Below are 21846 nucleotides of genomic sequence, written 5' to 3' on the forward strand. Positions count from 1 at the left end.
TGCCAACATTTATGAAAAAAAAAAAATCGAGATTTACTTCATTATATAATTATATACATGTTTGTTATATCAAGGTTTAACTATCTGCTGTTGAGCAAAGGCACTTAGAATGCTCCCATTACATGCAGCTTGACGGCTAAGTTGCAGGGTATACTGCCTTCTCATATGCAGTTACATGGCCTCAAGAAATGGAGCTTTTGTACCTTTGTTCATGCTAGAATGCATTTTGAAGCTGCACACAAAAATTTATGCACACTTTGTTTCCAAGTGTAGTTCGCAGTATTCAATGTGTATGTATTTCGTTATTAACACTAACTTTAAGAAGGAACACAACACCAGTTTAAAAATGAACTTCCATGTTTTTATATGCATGTAAGTACAATAAAACTTGCCAGAGCTAAAAATTTAAGGTAACCAGGCTTGGTACTTTTTGTTCAATGGCTGCTTGTTATGAATGGATGCTTGATAGTGCCACACATTTCATGTACGATTCGGAAGCGAGAGAACCATGTTCTATGATAACTGAATAAACATCACAGCAGCTTTTTCGATTCTTTGGAGCTTGTGCAGCTTGGAATAATCTATTTTGACCAATGAAACTTACCGTCCTGTGGCAAATTTAGCACATTAGAAATGGCAGAGCATTCAATACACACATTATGTAAATATGTGTTCTCTATAACAAAAGGAAGAACCAAAGTTTTCAAGTTACTGAAAAAAAAAAAAAAATGAGGAAGCGCTTCAGCTCTAGGGATATACGAAAATTATAATTGCGATGTAAATAAATTAAGCCTAGAAAAATGTATCACCTATGGAACATTTTGAACATTTTCTGAAATGTTAAACAATTTCTGAACTGCATGTAAAATGTCAACGTTTGGCTAGCCTAAAAACCATACCTAGAATAATCCCCCCCCCCGAGAAAAAAAAACAGTTTTGAATGCAAGATTATTAGATAGAAGTGTTCACTCAAATACAATATGCACTATGTGAAATACCACAAGTAGGCTTTCCTGCATACATAACTGTGTTAGCCATGATGGTGTCGAGGCCACAGCATTGTTGGCTGCATTCCAGGTGCAAGAAGATTTGTATGAAGCAGACTTTCGGTATTTCACAAATCCTTTATCTTCACACCTAAAAATAAACGCATAAACATTGGGCTAGTGTCGTTCACTTGATAGTTGACATCCAGCAAAGTAATACCACTACAATCGCAGTGTGTAGTATCTGTATGATTTTATTTGTGAACATGTCTTTCCACTCCTTTCATGGGGGAAAAAGTATGGAAATGGCTATCAACTGGATTGTATGCTAGCTGAGGCATTGCATCCATTGTGCCGACTCTCACAAGAGCAAGAGGTTGATAGAGCAATGATAAACAGAATTCCCACTGTCGTGGTACTTCCTGGGTCCTTAACAGTTTAAAGAAAGGAACTGTGGTATTTACACAAAGAACATGCATTCTTCTACACCTGTACACACACACACAACAAACTTTTCAAAGGAACAGGTATCACTGAACGTCCTTGCTCTGTACAGGCAGTCCATAAACAACAGGAGCAGCGCCAACGAGGTACTGCAGCTTGCAGCTGCTCCTGCTGAGCTGGACGGCTGTGGTGATGTCCGAGATGTGGGTGTCGGAGCCCATCTTCGGAACCCAGTGCCTGAGAAAAGTCTCCGTGAATCTGTCTATGTCTTTGTCAGTGACGTCCCAGAGGTTGGCCACCACGGAGGGGCTGGAAGGTCAGCGACAAAAGGTGTGTTAGTCAGCGAAGATGGCAGTGTGAAAGGCATCTGTGCTCTTTAGCGATCATTATGCAGGACACCGTCCGTGCACCATTAGAAGATTGATTGACTCATTGATGGGGCTTAGCCTAGCTGCAATTCCCAACTTACCGTACATATGCTACGCTGTTCCGATACCTCAAAATTCCTATTTAAGCATGGGGAACCTTCACTCTCTGCACCATATAGAAATGCCACTATATAAGCTAGCACATTTTTTCCAACTAATTGGTGCTGTGACACTGGAAGTATACCTCTTGCTGCGTTGCCTCATTCATTGCTCCATCTGCGTCTGCTCGCAGCTGTGCGCATTTGCAATGCTACTATACTGGCTATGTGTTTTCAGTTGTGAATTGTTCAGCAATCCAATCAATTGATACATTTCACTGTTTCTTGTACAAATGTATGCCAGAAATAAAGGTAAAACAAGCTGCGCCAATATTTCTTGATGTGGAACTGTGTTTGGGCACTACTACAGGGTTAATGTAGAAAATAATAAGCACTAGCACTACGTGATGCACTGTAGTGAACGGCTCCGGATTAGGCAATTTCAACCGCTTGGGGCTCTTTAATGTGTACCTAAATCTAAGCACATGGGTGTTCTGCATTTCGTCCCCATCGAATATAGTTATTTCCAGATACTGCAGCCCACAATCGGGCTGGTTTCACAGGAGTGCGAAAATAAAAGCACACACACACACACACAAAATTACAAGTAACAAGAACAATGCAAGAAATTCATTTACAAGTTATACAAATAGAAGCAGGTTAGGGGGAGTCACTCAATAGAGCTGAATTCCTCCAGGGATAAATATTGGGTAGTACCAGGCAGATTTTGTTCCAGTGTTCAATATTCCTAAAGAAAAACTATTTAAATATGTTAGTGCAAGCACAAAAGAGAGATAAGTTTAGCTCATGACTTTTTCTATTACCTAGTAGCTTTGCACATAACAGGCAAATTGAGAATTGTGGCTGATGTGGCTGGGAAACACATCTGTGACCTCAATCATGTCCAGAAGCAGAATTTCAGTCACTAAACCACTGAAGCAGGTGCACTATATATAAGTGATGGTGACAATAAAGAAACGTCTCCCTGTGGTTGTGCAATGTTTGTAAATTATATTGCGCAGGAAATTGTCGGATAAGTAGGGACAAACTACATTGTTAAAAGAAAGGTTCGTTGCCTTGACATATAGGCTCTCATTTTATTCATTTTAGTATTTGTTCTACACAGGCATCAAAAATTGCGCATAAAACTCTGGTTGATTTAACACACACAAACCTTCCGACTAATTCCTAAGGGATACACATTGCGGTACGAGTAGCGAAGCCAGTCAGTGCATAGAGCATGTCTACAAAGAGATATTCACGGAGTTGTGGTAAACTGCTGTGGTGTTGAACTTAGTCATTTTTGCCTCACAGTGTGTAAGTTTTTTTAAGTAAAAGCTGTGCATTTCGTGGCAGAATTTGGACATGAATATTTTGAAACTAGTTGTCAGGATTGCTGCTGCATGGACGTGCCTCGAGCAGTGACTGGCTTCAAGTCTCTCATTGCAGCATATGCCCTAAAGTAAGAGACTTTAAATTACTTAAAAATTGTATACAACGCTTGAACATTATGTGACATTCATTGGCACCGTTATTGCTTCACCGAAAGGTATACTCTCTCCGTATCGGCTGTGCTGTTCATAAAGAAGCCTGTAACACCTTTTGTGAAAATTGTGCATGTGTAATTAACTCCTTCTGTGCTACACTATTATCCCAAATCCTAACCAAAAATGGCCAAACTATTTCTGAGACTACTTGCCAACATGTTTTACTACCTACACCAGAATAAACTCACTCCTACTTGTGCTGCCATATACCAGAAGCACAACAAAACAGCACGATGAAACCACTTTGTTCATGGCATAGCTAGAAAACGAAAAGTACCATTGACAGACTAAGCCTTGGCTGTTTCTACCAGAAATGTGCAGACAAAACCAGCCTGTCCGTGGCACAGGCGTCATCGCGTGAACGTTTACCTTAATATGCCTCGTGCGAGTGGAGCAACCGGCGCTCAAATGTCACACCTGCAACACCTCTGCGGTCTCTTGCCACTTTTTGCCATACCTACTGTGTCTGACGCTGCACACACACGCACAGGGGCACATGCTGCTTCACCCACTGTTTTGCTGAGCCTTTCTAATGCCGCGAGCTCCGAGATCAGTCTGTTACACTAGTACCGTATTTATTCGAATCTCGGCTGATAGTTTTTTTCAAATAATCATATTCCAAAGTCTACGGTCGGCTTAGATTCGAGGATTTTAAAGAAACGTGCCAGTTTTCCTTTCAAACTGCTAAATATGGTGCATAGCTAGCGCCAGCTAGAAAAGTCAGTACATATCACAGCTGCTACTAGCTGGGGCAGTAGCCAACCGTACACAACCGAGGTCGCCATTTTGACCTGTGTCATGTCGGCCGTATTGGTGTGCGACGTGGTGTTATCGCGATGGCACCAAGCAGGAGATGCCACTACAGTGCCGCTTTCAAGCGAAAAGTTATGATAGCCGCAGAGGCATCGTCGAACCTTCAAGCCGGGCAAGACTTTGTCGTCGATGAGAAAAACGTCCGCCGTTGGAGGGGACAACGACAGCAGCTTTATGCGTGCGCCGCAACGAGGATGGCATTTAGCGAACCAAAGAAAGGCCGTCACCACGAAGTGGAGACAGTGGAGCAGCAACGACGACGTTGAATGAGCTCTGCACGTTCAGATTCAATAAATACATGTACTGTTTGCATTTTGTGAACGCTGTCCTCACTTTTGTCGTTCGGCCTACATTCGAGGTAATATATATATATTTTTTTGCTGCCTTTGGACTTTAGGGGGTCGGCTTAGAATCGGGGTCGGCCTAGATTCGAGTAAATACGGTAAGTATGATGAATCTTACCGATGAATCTTGCCCCATACTAGGGGCATTGGTGCAATGATATTGTTCTAAAAATTTTAATTTATTTCAAGTTCCGTTGTTTTATGTGCGAAAAATATGATCTGATTATGGGGTGTGCCATGGTGGAGACTCCAGATTAATTTTCGCCACCCAGGGTTCTTTAACATGCACCGAAATTTAAGTACACGAGCGCTTTTGTATTTCGCCCCCATCAAGATGTGGCTGCTGTGGCTGGGATGAAAACAGACTTTGAACTCAGCAGCACTATGACATAGCCACTGAGGTACCATGGCAAGTGTGGTATCGTCCACAAACACAAGACATCAATGCCTTAGTTGTGCCAAAATAGTCTGCATAGGTAATAACCATAATGATTATCAGTATATAACGACAAACACAAAATATGGAGGGGAAATCAAGTAGTTAAAGGAAAGAGTAGGCAGGTTTTTGAATGAAACGGTAGACTTTGTGCTGGATGTAAAGAAATAACATTCGGCATGTGCGTTCACGAAAGCATCATCTGGCAACCAAAGACGTTTATTTTACCATACTCGAAGAGTGTTTCCTGTCCGCTGAAATACCAAGTTCGAGTAAAAACGTAACTCCTTTTGTGCAAGCTTTTACTAACCTGCCTCCTATCCAGTACTGGAGGACCACTCCGAAGGGCTCGATCTGTGGTCCAAACACCTTGAGACGACCACTGCCGCAGCCCATCAAGATGGGGCAGGCATGACAGTGCATCTGCTCTATGATGTCATTCACGAGGTACTCGCGCCCTGAGCCATGGCCACAGTAGCTGCAATGGAGGCAGTGGCATAGGCAGTGAAATGTTAGCATAACCACAGCGAAAGGCAAACAGTAAGTATTAACAGGCAGAGAAATAAAGCTCTGTAATGCAGGGAAGGTTCAGAATACCAGGTGCTCACCTGAAGTGCCCCAGACATGTACACTACACTTGGAGGAATAGTAAATATCTACATAGATTCTTGTGTGAACATGATAACTGCAACAGTAATTCACAGTCAATGACCAATTTTTCGGATGCCCAATTTTTTTAGAACATGCCTTATTATTCGGACGCCTTCGCGGCACTGCTGCATACGAGTCAATGTATGAGGACATAATGGTGTATAAGGAAGTAGCGATGTTAAAGCCATGAAAAAAACTCGTGAAAAAGAAAACTCAGGTTTTTCCCTAAACCTTTGGAAGCACTGGAACAATATCCTAACCTTCTTTTTTAGCATATGGAAGTAAAAACAGCAGACGAGGGTGCATGTAAAGACGTGTTTATAAATGTTTTGCAAGATATGGACATTCTATAACAAATAACACACTCTTTTATTCAAACAGAAATTTTCCATAGCCACCCACCGTGGTTGCTTAGTGGCTATGGTGTTGGGCCGCTAAGCACGAAGTCGCGGGATTGAATTCTGACCTCGGAGGCCGCATTTCAAAATTCACCGGTTTGAGAAAGCACCTTGCATCATACTATTTCAAACTATATGCCGATGTAATAAGAGACTTTGTGGATGCAGGAATCCAAATTACAGCTTTAACTTTCCTTTGCTCTCATGTCACAGCTAATCATACAGTAGCACATCATACTATGAGGTTAGCAATAGCATTTCAGACATTCAAAGCAGAGAACAATGGAATACAGTACATTTCTCTGATGACTTGACAGATTCAGTAACCGAGTGTCGCGAAAGATATACAGTTAAACCACGCAATAACAAAATTGGTGAGTAAAGCAAAAAAATTTGCTTTCGTGAGAATTTTGTTGCAAAATGACAGCACAGATAGGGCATGCATTGCAAAACTAAACATTATTGTCAAAATTCTGTTAGCCAACTTTGGCAAGCCTTGCTTGAAGCAATAGAACTGCATTGCTGACAGCACAAAGTGCGCCCATGCGTCAGTGATGGCAGCACCACCACAGAGCAATATTCCTGGCAATCACTTTCATAGACACGATCACTTTTGCGAGATTTCGCATAACTCGGCGCTTGATGAGGATCGACAGTGTTCCACACATGTAATGGTATTACTTCGGTGCATGCTGTTGCCTGTAGATACCAATGTGCCCAGTGCCAAATGCAAAAGTGATTATATCTTGTGTGCCTGAAAGCGATTGACCGAGAATGTCCAGCACGTGAATTGACTGGCACGTTATGCGCCTGTTGGGTGGTGGCAAAACCAACATTTTTGAAGAAGGGAATGCAGATTCCCAAACAATTACTTATCACAGCCGGAGGCGTGGCAACCCCTGCTGCAGCCGCCATCTCAAGTGCCATAAACAAGTTCACGTAGATGTCTGTGGGATGTTGAGTTGGTTGCTGCACATCATGCACTGCGGTAAGTATGGAAGAACTCTTGTCACATGTCAGGAGATGGATGTGGCCATGCCATTTGAAGTGGCCAATCAACAAACAAGATGGCAGGCATGCTAAGTTTCCGGCACATGCAATTGCTTCCAGCGAATTGCTGTCTTTGAGCACGGTTCTTACACAGCCCGTTCCTGTGGAGAGCACAGGTGTCGTCCCTCTGTGTCCTCGTAATCGAGAGAACGAGCACAGCAAAGGATGAAAGAGCAAATGCGGCACACAGATGACAGACGGCGGTAGCTAAGAGAGCACGAGGAGGAAAGCGGAGGAGGAGGGTGCAGCAGAACCATGGGGCGGAAAGAGGAAGAGGAGAGTATGGCGAAAGCATGTGAAGAAAAGCACACTGCTGTGCAAGACTGGCTTTGCAGCAATGATGGCTACGAGATGGCGCCGACGAGCAGCACGCGTCATCTGTCCACTGATGATGCCACCGATACTATATGGAAACAAAGCGCTGCATGAGTGGAGGTCTGTCTGTGGCGGCTGTTATGAATTGCACCCGCCCGCCACCCATGCGCTGCCGCTCGCGATCTCCCGATTAGCGAGGCAGTCCGCCATACTTCGCTCCATTTGCAATGTGCCGCACGAGACAGGTTGTCTGTGCCAGCCAATATATCGCGAAATGAAAACACTTATACAGCTGTGCTCAAATTTTGTGTTAGGGAGTATCATAATTGCCGGTGAATTTTTCGTAAACAAGAATAGTGGCAGTCTCGAAAGCACATTGTGATGGCATTAAATACATTTGCTGCTCTCTTAAATTGTGTATGAGCACTTATTAGTAATCTGTTAGCAATATATGGGTAGATAATATGGGGTATAATGTTCCAGCAGGTTTCGTGGATGTGGGATTTCAGTTTAGCAATGTTTCGTTCTCGAGCATTGAATCCTATGGCCATTCACCGGAGATAGGAAAATATTTCGTTGGGGCATGAATTTTGTTGTCTTGGGCTTTCATTATCATGGGGTTTGACTGTATACAGACTCTTTTCATGGCGATCCCTCGGGTGCTGGCGAAATGAAACTAAAACCGCCTTTGGGATGGTCATATGCTCCATCGCATAACATGAATGTATTACGATGGAGATGACTTTATGAAACAAGCTGCCACTGTGCAATTTTTTTGACTAAAAGATCTGGTGCGCGTTAGATTTCTACATCGTTTGGGAGCTTTAACGTCATTCCTACGTTAGTTTTCTACTTTAGACACAGAAAGAGGGCGCACGTTTGATCAAATAGTGTGTTAGAATAGGGCAACTACTGCCAAATGAATCAGCGGTGTATTTCCACTTTTTTTTTTTTTTGCATCTTGTTTAATTCAACCTGCCCGATAGTTCAATCAATTTGTTGGTCCCGTCAGGGATGAATTAATGGAAGTCAACTGTATTGCACACACTTTCCCTCTGCCGTTCTATATTTTGCAGCATTAATGGAGTACAGTGCATAAATGAAAACCAATTTGCATTTCTGACAAGCTTTGTATTCGTGCACTTTTGCTGAGGCAATGTGTAGGATACCGCTGAAACTTCCATTTCATTCCTCTTGAGCAAACTTCTCAACAAAAAGGGGTTTATAATACTGTTATATTATTGCACACAGCAAGTGTGTGTGTGGTGGTGGAGGGGGTACTGGGCGAGAGCTCACCTAGTGGACTGCCATTTTACACGCCGCTGTTTGGTTGGAGCTGTACAAGTGAAGAAGAGACAGGCGCCCCGAGTCCGTTTATTTCTTACTTGCGCAGGCCCAGTCAATCAGCATTGGCCGAAATGGGCAGTCCACTCTGTGTACTTACAGAATACCCCCCAGGATTCTGCATTGTTATTCATGATAATTGGTTGCATTAGCAGCATTCAAAAGAAGCAATTGCAATGAGAATTCCTATGTTAAAGGCCAAGCAGTGCAAGAAAGAATAGAGAAAGAGAAAAAAAAAAAAACTTGCGTACACAATGAGATCCTTGCCAATGATGGCTGCTTGGAATTCTTCCTTATCAGGAGGCTTGCCTGTCACTCCCTGCCAGCCCAAGCTAAAAAAAATCAAAACAAAAAAATAAGGCATTAGGAGAACTAAGTTCATCACAACAAAAATAAAGCACTAAAAATGCAATGGCTACCTATATTGCAGCTTTCATGAACCCCGTTAATCTGGTGTGAAAAAAAGGGGGGGGGAATAATTTTTTGTATTGTCTTTCTGCTGGTCCTCAAATTAAACAAATATCGATCTGAATTGTGAGTTTATTCAAATTTTTGTCTCATTTTAAATGGCATGAATGCATCTCTACACTGCTAAGAGACAGAACCGTTTCATTATAAAAACTGCTTTGTCAAAGCAGACTGTTCTTTCAAGTCCAAATATTCATTCATGCAAAAATAAAAAAAAGGAATTTGGTAATAAGGAAAAGGCAATCCTGGCTTTTCTTTTTAATTTTATTTTACATAAATCTGTTGACTTTCATGCCAGACACTTCAGGCAAAGCAACAGCTGGCCCCAAAACTACCCAGTGGCTTGGAGGTCCCACAGGATCTTGCCAACTGTGACAAACAATAAATATGTAACTAAAGCTGCATGCTCACTTCACGGAATAAAGCTTATAATAAAGTGAGTGGCAATGGTATGACTCGCTCTAGTCTGTCACTAATAGAATACTTAGTCTGATTGTTTTTATTTCCCTGTGAAGTGTAAGAATAGCAAAAATAGCAAGGCAGTACACATGCCAGCTATAGTTGTACCAGACTTAGCACCAATTGTAAGATAAATGAGAAGAGGCTTCCCATGAGAAAACCCAAATGGAAATTAGAGTTATTTTATAAAATTCATTTAGTAATTAGAAAGTAAGGCTTTGGAGGACAGTGCGTGATGAGTTAGAGGAATGGTGGGTGTCTAATCTAGAAGTACCATGTGCCTAATGGAAATATATCGACTGATGGAGGAAGAGGCATTTGCATTTCTTCTCAAATGGAGGAGGGTGTGTGCTCAGCCATAACAATCAAATTCAAGAGAGGGCAGAACGTGCCTATGCCTATTTCATGGCAGAGAAAGTAACCAAGAGTTTGAGCTGGCATTTCACTGCCTCAATACAAACTGGCCATCATTAGCTTGCTTATGTCTACTGTAGGACGAATGTCTCTCCCATCAATCTCCAATTACCCATCTCTTTCCAACTGACCCCACCTTATGCCTGCAAATTTTCAAATTTCATGAATTCCATCGCACCACGTAATTTTCTGCCATTCTTGACTGTGCTTTCTTTTGCTAGGAACGAATTCTTTAACACTGACAGACCAATGATTACCTACGTGCCCTGTGCATCACATGGCCTGCCCATCTCTATTTATTCTTAATGTCTACTAGAATATCACCTACTCCCATTTGGTCTAGTCCATACTGCCATCTTCCTGTATCTTAATGTCATACCTAACATTTTTCGTTCTATAGCTCGTTGCACAGTTCTTAACTTCTCAAGCTTCTTTGTTAACCTCCAAGTTTCCGCCTCATGTGTTAGTAACAATATAATGCGATGATTGCACACGTCTTTTCAAGGATACTTTAACTAGTACTCGCCCAGTAAAGATGCTCTCGAACTGGGCCTGCGTCCTTGGTATGTCATTCGTGGGGTTCAGAATGAAGTAGGTCTTGCTGGTGTCCACGTGCTGCATGTAAACGTTCTCAGCCATGTAGTGGTACTGCAGGAGCTGGGCGCGTAAGTAGTTTAGGGACGGCACCCTGCTCACAGAGTTCTTCAGCAGGATTGGAGTACTCTCCCAGGGCAGTGCTTGCACAGCCTGCAATTCAACCAAAGCGGTTGAGTGGCAGTTCATATGTACGCAATCGGACACTGCATCCACACGTGCACCAAAAAGCCAACATATGCACACTAGACCCTCTTCATAATTGTAAAGCTAGCTTTCCGGCAAGGCAGCTTGCCCAAGTAATAGTGGCGTAGCCATTTTTGCAAACAGCATGAACAAGTGCAGTTTGCTTGCACCGTGACATGGGAAATGTAGGCTTGATGAAACCATGTGCAAGAGACGAGCCCCAACATGAGCAACTAGCACTTACCGTATTTACATGATTGTAAGTCGACCACTTTTTTTAAAATTTGAAACAAATTTGAAACCAAAACATGGCACTGCAAGAAAAGCGAGACCAACGGGAGCTACAACGTACTTACAATTTTATGTTTGCTCTATGGCCCTACACATAGCTTTTCGCTATCCCGCATGTTTGTTCACTTTTCGGAAGGGTTATTCAACATTTCTGAAAGTTTTACAGTGCACACAACACTCATGAGGGGGTGTCGATAGTTGATGGAAGCGTTGCTGTTCCATTCGCGGCGGCACCCTCAGAACGGCGGCGCTTGTGGGGAGCATCGGTAGTTTATGGAAGAGCAGACACCGGTCGCGGGTTTCTCTTTGCCTGTCGCGCTTAGCTTTCTCTATAGTTTGATGAAAGGCATTGGTTTGACACGTTCCACTTGACTGCCGGCTACGTGCTACTTCTATGCTTCCTCAGTCGTCATGAGTGCTCCAGGCCCACTAATCATTCGGCACTCGTTCACAGCAGCGTTCAAGAGGGCTGCCATCCTTTACGCTGAAGAAACAAATCACTGCGCAGCGGGCCGCAAGTTCGATGTTTCTGAACGGGTGGTGCGAGAGTGGCGACTGCAGCGAAGCGCAATTTTCACCTGTGACGGCAAGTGAGGAATTTCCCACATGCTGAAGTCTGGACGCTTTCTGGAGCTGTAGGCTAAGCTTGCGGCGTACGTAGCTGAAATGCGCGATCGGCCCCTGCCAGTGAAGTGCGACATGGTCATGAAACAAACCCGGATCTTCGCCTTTTAAGGACCTGCTCCGCCGTGAGTACAACGAGTGTCTGGCGGCAGAAGACTGCGAACTTATGCCGACCGGACCTGTCAAAAGAGCCTCCCCGATGGCTGCGTGTGGTTGGGTGCATTCGGCGTGGGCTGCTGTTCCACAAGACGTCGTGGTGCGGTCGTTTGCCAAATGTGAAATTTCGTGGGACGACGACGCGCTGTGGGACCGTAGCAACGATGACGATGGCAGCACTAATGAAGATGAGTAGTCCAGTGATCATGTCAGCTACTAATAAATTTTCGTTATCGAATGCGCCCTCAAGTATGCTGTTTTTTTTTTTTCCTGTCACGCGATATGGGGGGGGGGTCGACTTACATTCGAGTCGACTTACAATCGTGTAAATACGGTAGTCTTCACTTGAATGATGACGGGTGCCACTGTTACACAGTTGGGCAAATGTGCAGTGCAGACAAGTGCACTTGCAAATTATGTATAGGGTCTCTTGTATGAAACAAAGACAGACATTCACATCCAACAACAATAACATGCCATGCCATGCCACGCAGGTTTACGTGTACACGAATACACAACGTGAAGTTTAGAGGGCGCAACACAAATACAAACACATCTGTGCCCTAACAGATGAGTGTGCGAGAAAGAATATTTTGTAGAAAAAAATCTACAGCAACAATTGCACAAAGGCATTACAGATCCTGTGTCATCAGTGACTACATGGTTGCATATTAACCCCGCAAAGGGTGTGTGATTCAGCATTGCTCAGGAGCCATGTATCGCTCTGGCAAGCAGTTTATGTGCTGTCAGAATTTCTCTATCAAAAGCATCATGCTTGATTTTACTTTGCGCAGGCCCAAATGCAAACTGTTTTCATCAATATCAGAATGTATGCTTATGAGCATTGGATTTAATGATAGTAGTCTCACTTCGCATTGTTATAGTGAACTTCAACCGGATACTACATTAGCTGAACCAACTTCAGCCACTAGTAAGAAAGCAGCATTTAGTTGACAATGATAAACCTTGCCTTGTCCAAGATGAGTATAACTGGGTGCCGAGGAGTGTCTGGGCTCGCTTTGGACTTGATAAGGTTGCAGATGACGTTGTGGGCAGCATGTGAGCTGCGGATGCCAAACAGCTGGCACACTGCGACGGACAGCTGGTACTCGGTCAGGTCTGCGGCTGAGTCAATGACAGCCTGTGCAAAATTGGAATTTGTAAACGGTGACATAGCGACAGCATAAACTAGTAGCCTGTTACCCTAGTTAAGCGAAACCAAGTTCCGAATTTCGGCCAATGTGGCATATTTTCAGTGCATTTGAAATAAAACCGCTTAATCCAAATGAGACTAATGGCAAATCCAAACTAATCAAATCAGCACTGAAATTTATGCTGCTTCTGCAGACATAAAATTGCTGGAAAAAGAAAAGGAGGGGAGCATAGATAATTTAAGCATGGCTTACATAGTGTCTTTAAATGTGTACTCAAAGGCAAAATCTGCCAGCCAAAAGCAAATTTTACAAAGACTATTTCTTTTGTGCTACGACAGTGACTATATACCATGATGCTACCTTCATTTGCAGAAGCTGTGCATTGAAGATCTTTGCACAATGCCATCTTCAGAGGCTATGGAAAGGCTTGTCAGGATTTTCTTTGGCTACCATAAACACTGAGGTCTTAAAGCAGCCCTGAACCACTTTTTGTCAAAGTGGAGAAAGGCATTTGAAGTGAAAATAGGCTATTTCAGAAATACTTTGCTGCAAAAAATGCTTCAATGTGTTCAGCAGAAGCGGAGTTATTGGCAATCAAACACGGCCTCCACTGTGCTCCCGTTTCTTCTTCAGTGCCTTGCACTGTGAAGGCTATGGCGCAGTGGGGCGTGCACGCAATACTCTGCCTTCTAAATGTCACCGTGGCGCGCAGTTCAACTTTCATTTTGAATGTTAACGTAGATGCCAGGATTTCCGCCTTTCGTGCCTACGGCGCGCTAAACGTAAGCCAAATGCGGTTGTCTTCAGTGATCCGCAGTGTGCTTAGACAGTGGACTTCTGGCGGCACCCTGCAGCGGCTGCAGCATCTACGTTATGTAGCTGACCGCAGCTTGATGTCAGCTATTGGCCAATAGCAGCAGTCTAAGGGAATGACGAAATAAAGTGTCCGATGACGAACTAAAGCGTCCAGAAGAAAGAGGACAGGTCCTTCTGATGAAAAGAGCGTTTGAGGGAAAGATGACTTCGTGATCCGCTTGCAACAGCAAAACTTGGCTGAGATGCTCAGAGCAGTGTATGCTACCTGCGGGCTATGTTATTTCCCCAAGCCTGAGGGGAGGTTCAGGGCCCCTTTAGAAGTCTGTTTACAGGATGCATGTAATTTTGGCCACTGCCTATTGTAATCTTTTTGTAGGCATGAGTTACTAAAATCAGTTTGCTCAGTTCAAGTTCCTTGAGGGTAGCACACTGTCACTGCTGTTTAATCAGTTTTCTCGTAAATTTCTATACTACCTCAAAGGTGTTTGCAGATTCTTGTAGTTTTCTCAGCTACCGGCAGCACAAAAAACAAAAAGCAACTTGAACAACTGATTGATTGATTGGTTGGTTGATTGATTGATTGCATTTGATATCCCAAAGCAATCCTGTGGCTGCCAAATACATTGCAGTGGAAGGCTCCCGATAAATTTTGATCACCTGGGGTTCTTTAACATGTATATAAATCTAAGTACACAAGCGACTATGGCCAGGAAACAAACCTGCAACTTAAAAACAGGAGAAGCAAAGACAGCAACAACGTCTGTAAGCTCACTTCAAGCAGCCGGCTGTTGGAGCACTCCAACTTGTGCTTGGTCGCCTTGGAAACCACCTGGACTACGGAGTCCCTCAGGTCCTTGTACGTGCCAGCATCAACAATTTTGCCATGAAAGATTCCTTTCCAGCAGCCCATCCAAACATTCTCCATGCTCTCCAGCACGTCCTGTTGAGCATGAAGCAAAAGGCTTTGTTATGCAACACGGCAGAAACACAAGTGCATTTACAATAAACAGAAGATAGCCGTTGAAAGGGAAGCTTCAGATGCCTCCCAAAACAGTGACAGTTGTCTTGGTGACGACCGACGACAATGGCATGGCACTATCTGGACAGCCACCTTGGGCCAAATGTAGTGCAGCAACTGAAATGTTCCAGCAAACACTTTTGAACAGCTGTTACCACTGTTCTTTGACCTGACTTTTTCTACTGCGACATTTTATTTAATTTCATTTATTTATTTCATTTATTTATGTTCTGAAAGTGCCCAAGAACAGCGTTATGTCTTGGTATTGATGTGCATGTGTTACACAAAGAACGTAAAACCAAAAAACAAAACAGAAAATCTCACAGAACAATGGTACAAAATGCTACAAAAGATTTAATCAATGACAGAAGTCAGATATGAGCAAATAGTAGAGCTGGATATATCAAGACCATGACACAAGGTATTTTGTGTTACAAAACGTGTTATATCGTTAGCGGTGCACAAGGAATTCAAGTAGAAAATGCAAGAATTAAGAAGTTTGGGCGAGGCAAGCAGAATGTTACAGCTGACAGTAACTGCGGACAGGAGAAGGGGCTGCAAATTAGTTTATACAAGAATAAACAATCAAAATATTTTCGCCTTATTTCTAGGGGTCTAATATTAAACATGCACAGTACATGCTCATAGGCATAAAATACATGGCGTCCCAGAAGTCGATCGTACACGATACGGATGAAACGTCGCTTAAAACATTCAATTTTTGCAACATTGGTCAAATTAATACAGTTCCATACAACAGAACTAAACTAACTTCGAGCGAACAAAAGAAGAATACAAGAGAACAAACACAGTTGCCATTCATGAACATTTTTGTCATTCTTGATAAAAGAACTTTCTGTAGGATGCACTAACGATGCTTGAAACATGTTCTTCAAAAGTTAGCCGGGAGTCAACCAACTAACAGCAGTGATACACCAGCCATACTATCGTTGATGCGTAAAGAGAAGGGATCGTAACAGCTGTCACTGCAATGCTGCAGTTACAATACCTACAGGAACAGACCGTTCTTACTCAGTTGACTGCCTTCAGTGACACTTTTCATTTTGGCGAATTGTAATGTGCAATATGATTCCCCAGTGCAATGTTGGCCATGATTTCCTAACATTGAGGCAGTTCCGCTGTAGATGCTGTTAATGTACAGCATAACTATATGAGATGAGAATAGTGATGGTGACAACAATGCTTGCCTGCAACTTCCTTTTATCACATCCACCACTTTCATTGGTTATCAAACTGATATCCCTGAAGCTGACCAGCTCAAAACATGACCCCTGCTGTTATAGCCACTTATCAGCAGCTCGCTGAAATAACCATATATATTGGAAATTTGACCCATCGAAACAATGTACAGGCGCAGCCACTGCTAATAGAAACAAGGGAGCTCGTGGCATCACTTCACGGAGCCTTGGCAGACGACTCACCGTAGCAGCCGACTCGCCAGGCTTTTTGCCAATCGCTTTCATTGCGCCTGCGCTGCAAGAGCTCATGAGGCGCCAGTGGTGGGGCTCTCTGCGGAACGATGCCATGACTTTGATGTTCCTACTAGCAGTGGCTGCACCTGTACCTAGGTGCAGTACAGTATTGCACCTAGGTACAGGTACTACACTGTACTTTCACTTGTGCATGAAAACAGGAATTGACTGATGACAGCATGTTTCAAAAGTGCGGACGCAGGCAAGTTGGTCTTCTGAGAAAGTATCATCAGCCTAAATTAAAGGGGTCTTTAAATTAAAAGTTTCGACCCAGATGGTAAATTGTGTTTGCCGCCAAAGGTTACGCGGAGCAAAACGTCATTACTACACAGGATTCGGCTGGACGTTGCTTTCACCAGTCGCTATGCGCACCTCATCGGCCAATCGAACAGCCCTGATTGTGAACACTGCCAGATGCTTGAAACAACAGAACATATACTGTGCGATTGTCCAGCATATATGCTGAAGCGACGAACGTTGGAAAGTTTCCTAGCCAGCGTTGGCAAGCAACCACTGTTGGAGGAAGCTATCCTCTATCCTCGGCTCATGGCCTGACACTGCAACTTCAATGCGTGCAACTAAAGTGTTGTTGAAGTTTTTGCAGGACACCAAGCTCAACGAGCAGCTCTAACAAGGCAACTGTCTCGTATACATAAGCACTCGCCACTTCTCTAATCATCATCGCCCATCCCAGTACTTTCACTCCCCTTCCCTCTTCCCCAGTGCAAAGTAGCAGACAAGAGCGCACTAGCTCAGGTCGACCTCTCTGTCTTTCCTGTCAATAAATTCCTTTCTATATAAAATGGGGTCCTGAACCACACTTCAAGCTTGGTGAAAAAATAGTCTGCGGATAGCATGCGCTGCTGTGAACATCTCAGCCAAATTTTGCAGTCGTGCACGGAGTGTGGAGCTCACAAGTGGAGCACAAAGTTACCTTTTCCTCAAATGCAGTCTTTTCAACAAAAGACTACTCCTCACTCTTTTCTGGATGCTTATATCGTAATATAGCAAGTTCCCATATGCAGCTGCTATTGACCAACAGCAGACATCAATCAAGAAGGGTGTTTGGATCAGTGTGCCTCTTCCTACTGTTACTATGTATATTTCTTGACAGAGTTTAATAAACAGTCTGACGTAACCAAAAATCTGCTTTTGAATTTCGGTAATACTTAGATACTTCCGGGAGAAGCTGACTCATCTGCCGATGCTCGGCCGCAGCCACCCGCGTAGGAATTTCCCTTTGGCGGACTTGCGTATCAGCGTTGTAGCCATTGAGTCTTGCTAATTTCAACTAGTTTTGAACATTCAACTAGCCTTGAGTGACACGAAACTTGGAGGTCAGACCACACACACGCTTGGCAGCGCTCATTCACTCCAGGATGCTCCTGGCTAGACACCTTGGCAGACTTTACTTTGTTTCTTTGCAATTGATAGTGCTTCAAAATGCGCTAGTTAGATGTGGCTACTATCCGTTGGCCAAGCTGGTGCAGGACAAAGCTGGTCCGCACCACATAGCACAGCCAGACTGGAGCATATGGGAGTGTGTGTGCACTCAAGCCTTGTCGTTCACAAAGCAAACACTGTGCACACTACACTTGCGTGTAGCTGCAGTCTGCTACGTAGCGCAGATACCACGGCCGCTGCAGGGTGTCGCAACAAGTCCGCTGACTGAGCGCACTATGGCTCGCTGAGAACAACTGTGTTTTGCCCGTCGTAGGCACTGAAATCGGAAGTAGTGGCATCTATGTGAAAATCGAAAATAAAATTTCAACTGCAAGCCACAGTGACGTTCGCTGGCATAGCGTTGCGAGCTTGCCCCACACTGCCGTAGCTTTCACAGTGCATGTCATTGAAGAAGCAGCAGAAGCACCATGAACGGAATATTTGACTGTCAATAACTCTGCTTCTGTTGAACGCATTCAAGTGCTTCTTGCAGCAAAGTGGTTTCCGGCCCACATGGGCAGTGACGTGTCGGAACGCGGGAGCGTGAACCACAACGAGACGGCCAACTCGGCCGCGTGAGGACTAACCAACCGCGCAGCTGCAAGCACGGCCGACTCGGAGTGTTGGTCGCGGTGCAGTGCCAAGGACAAGATGACCACCTTCAACGAAATAGTGAAGTGGCACAGACTTAACAGACAGACTATGCCGCCACCTCACCCGGGGCTTACCCGGAAGGAGGCAGTGTTATACAGGCAATTACAGACGGGGTCCCTGCTCACCCCGGTGCTAGCTAAACACGTGTGTCCGAGCGTGTACGCGAGTGACGTGTGTAGACTGTGCGCTAAGGAGAGAGCCACCGCGGCTCACATCCTTTGGGACTGTAGTATAAATCCACGAGAAGCCAGCGAGAAAACGACGATCCCCCCGCAGCTAGTGGCTGCAACGAGGATATATGACCAAGATACACAACTCAAGGCCGTCCAGCAGGTCTCGGCAGCTCTAGAGAGGCAGTGACCTCGCGAAACCAAGGAGAAGGGGGGCAGCACCCCGAGGAAGGGGGCGGCGGCCCTCTCGGATGTGCAGAAGTAGCGAGGAACCAAGACCTCGAGGAGCACAATGCACGAGATTGACGTAGTGGCCGCGTCGCGGTAAAAGCTTGTCCTCCCTGCGTGGAGGGAGCCTAACCGACTCTGCAGGCATTTTCACTAAAGTTGTTCTCTCTCTCTCTCTCTTAAATGGTGTTTCTATTTTAACTGCAAATGCATTTCTCGAATTCGACAGAGTGGTTCAGAGCCCCTCTAAAACATAGCAAAAAAAAAAAAACAGTTATGCATAATTATACATAAGAGCATGGCTTGCCATCACTCTGTAGCTGGTTTTTAAGCATGGCATAGTTTCAAACACACATTTTGAAACCTTGTTTTTGGAAGCACTGCTACAAATGCAAGCAAGCCTAGAAATGCAATGCATCCTAGTTGTGTCTGACTTGTTCACATTTGAATTTATGTTTACAGTACACAGCAAGTTGCCAGCTCCTGGGAGGATCAAAAGTTTTGAAGCCACTGCATGGCTGGCTGCAGCTCTATGAAGTAGGGGAGCACAATCAACACATACGAAGCCAAAGAAAATGACAACTCTTGTGTTGAACACAAGAACACAAGCGTTTTGTTGTCCTTTTCTTTGGCTTCGTATGAGTTGATTGGACTCCCCTACTTCACCATGGAACCTTACCAACTCGTCCAAATGTCTACCTGGCTGCAAATGTTGCTGAAGCTCCCACAAATCTCGCTACTCTTTTGAACTTCCGATAATCAGGAGCAAACTTTCATTAGCTTCTGTCATACCTATGAAATGGCTTCAAAGCTCTTTGTAAAGGCTTAGTATGTTCACAAGAATTTACAGCAGCTTAAATAAGCAATAATGGTCTGCAGATTAGGTATTGTAACAATTAGACATTTATGTTTGGTGCAATTCTGGTCACATTTTTCGTATACGGTAGAAGAAATTACAAAGTTATATTGAACTAAGTACTAATGACTAGTTCCCCCTATGAGTGAGTGACTCTATACAAGCAGAATGTAATAATGCTACTGTGCGAGCAGCTTCATAATTAAGCTACAGCGAAGCTGTAGAAATATAGCTTTTCTGCTGTGTTGATTACATTTTGTTGAAGCCGATGCCAAAAAAACACTTGCAAGAGCATAACAGGTCTACCTTCATTCGCTTGTCCAAGGCACGTCGCACAGACCAAAACACAGGTGGCTCTGTCATTTTCATGGTGGCTCTGCTTTCATCCAAGATTTTCTTGAATTCCTTGAACAGGACAGTGTGGAACTGAAAATAGACAGCTAGTTAATAAGACTGACTACACAGAAAAGTCACTTGAAGACAGTGGCTTGCCATACCTGCAGTTATCCGATAGTGCAGTTCCAGTATTTTCTTTTATTTTTTTTTTTTAGCTGTAGTTCTATGCTACAGATGATTTTCGTTGATTCGACCTTGACAGGATCGCTTAAGTTCAAAAAATTATCCCGCGGGCCGAATTGAACAAGATGCAGAAAAAACACCAGAGCACAGCGGTGATTCATTTGGCAATGCTATTTGCCTGATTCTAACACGCCCCCAAATCAAATGTGCGTCCATATTGTGTGCGTCCAAAGCAGAAAAATTACATGGAAACGGCATTAAAGCTCCTAAGCAAAGTAGAACTATAATGCGCACCCCATTTAGCAAGAAAAATGAGCACGAGTCCAAAGGCAACCAGTTTCCTTAAGTCCGCTTCGCCGCAATACAGCCATGTTGTGCGGTAAAGCATACAAACGCCGCGAACAGGTTATTGGTTTTGTATCTGGTTAGCTCTGCACAGGCAATTTCCGACTCACTTTTCTTGAAAAGAAAGAAGGCATGTGTTGGAGTTGGGCGAACACCCAAATGACATCTTGAGTTACTGCTATTGCTTAAAAATCTTGCTAGGGCAGGCTGAAAATAGGTGTTTCCAGCAGAAGGCGTGTTGAATGCATTCACTGTCCCCTAAGCTCCGCCAAGTCATGCTGCCACTAAAGGGGCTGCTATTAAGGTCACCATAGGGATCATGCACATGCATGCTGACTGGTCACATTAGAATTATCTGGCAATGGCCAATTTTAGGATAGAAATAACGAAAGTTTAGGCCCAGAAAAATGTGTAAGCACTGGCCAGCGTGTTCGGTTAATTCAATCTTTGGTGTAATTTGATCCCGACCGAAGTTGAATTAATGGAAATCTACTGTAGCTGCGTTTGGGCTGGCACTAGCGAAATGCAGTAGAGTGAAAACCCGATAATATGACTTTCTTGAGACCACACGAAGATGGCATATAATCCAACCAACAAAAATTACTAGGGGTGTGCCCCCAATATTGTATATTCAACCTCGAATGGAATAGTGAAAGTTTGAATAATTCAATTTGCAAATGGAATATCTAATATTTGATTTCTCATATTATCGATTTTCCTACTATCAGTATGTTCGATGAATGACCCGGCCGTGGTTGGTGCCTTGACATATGCCATGTTTACTTGGTACAAGGTCCGACCAGGCCGACTGGACCAATTGAAACGATTAATGCCATGCAAACAGAGGGAACAACAAATGCAGTGTGTGTGGAAAGTACGAAAGCACGTGTGAAGATCTGGCCAATTAGCCACAGGAAGGCACCCTCACTGCATCGATTTAATGCGAGTTTAGTGTGCACACACACAGATTCGCACAGTTTGAAGCAGTCAACCCACATGTGAGCACATAGACCAACTTGACATGCGTGCTCGTGGTAGTTGCTAGCCCAGTCCAATCCAGTCTGCCTGTGTTAAGTGGAATGCCGGAAACGCTAAAACTATTGTGGTAGTAGTCCTCTAGCATGAAGTGACAGCCACAAATGCGTAGGTCCTGATGCTGATTGG

At 43.9% G+C, this 21846-nt stretch overlaps 1 protein-coding gene across 1 annotated transcript in view; it reads right to left on the reverse strand.

The window, feature by feature from the left end:
- Positions 1-1104: 1104 nt before the first annotated feature.
- Positions 1105-21846, reverse strand: part of Sse (extra spindle pole bodies like 1, separase) — an 88866-nt gene continuing 68124 nt past the window's right edge. The window contains exons 22-28 of the mRNA XM_055070967.2: positions 20125-20244; positions 14729-14896; positions 12957-13127; positions 10662-10882; positions 9046-9126; positions 5347-5514; positions 1105-1739 (exon numbers count right to left, since the gene is read on the reverse strand). Of these exons, the coding sequence (XP_054926942.1) occupies positions 1517-1739; positions 5347-5514; positions 9046-9126; positions 10662-10882; positions 12957-13127; positions 14729-14896; positions 20125-20244 (1152 nt within the window). The 3' untranslated portion in view covers positions 1105-1516. The remainder of the gene's footprint in view (positions 1740-5346; positions 5515-9045; positions 9127-10661; positions 10883-12956; positions 13128-14728; positions 14897-20124; positions 20245-21846) is intronic.

This window comes from Dermacentor andersoni, chromosome 5, assembly GCF_023375885.2.
Source record: "Dermacentor andersoni chromosome 5, qqDerAnde1_hic_scaffold, whole genome shotgun sequence".
NCBI classification, from domain to species: Eukaryota; Metazoa; Arthropoda; class Arachnida; order Ixodida; family Ixodidae; genus Dermacentor; species Dermacentor andersoni.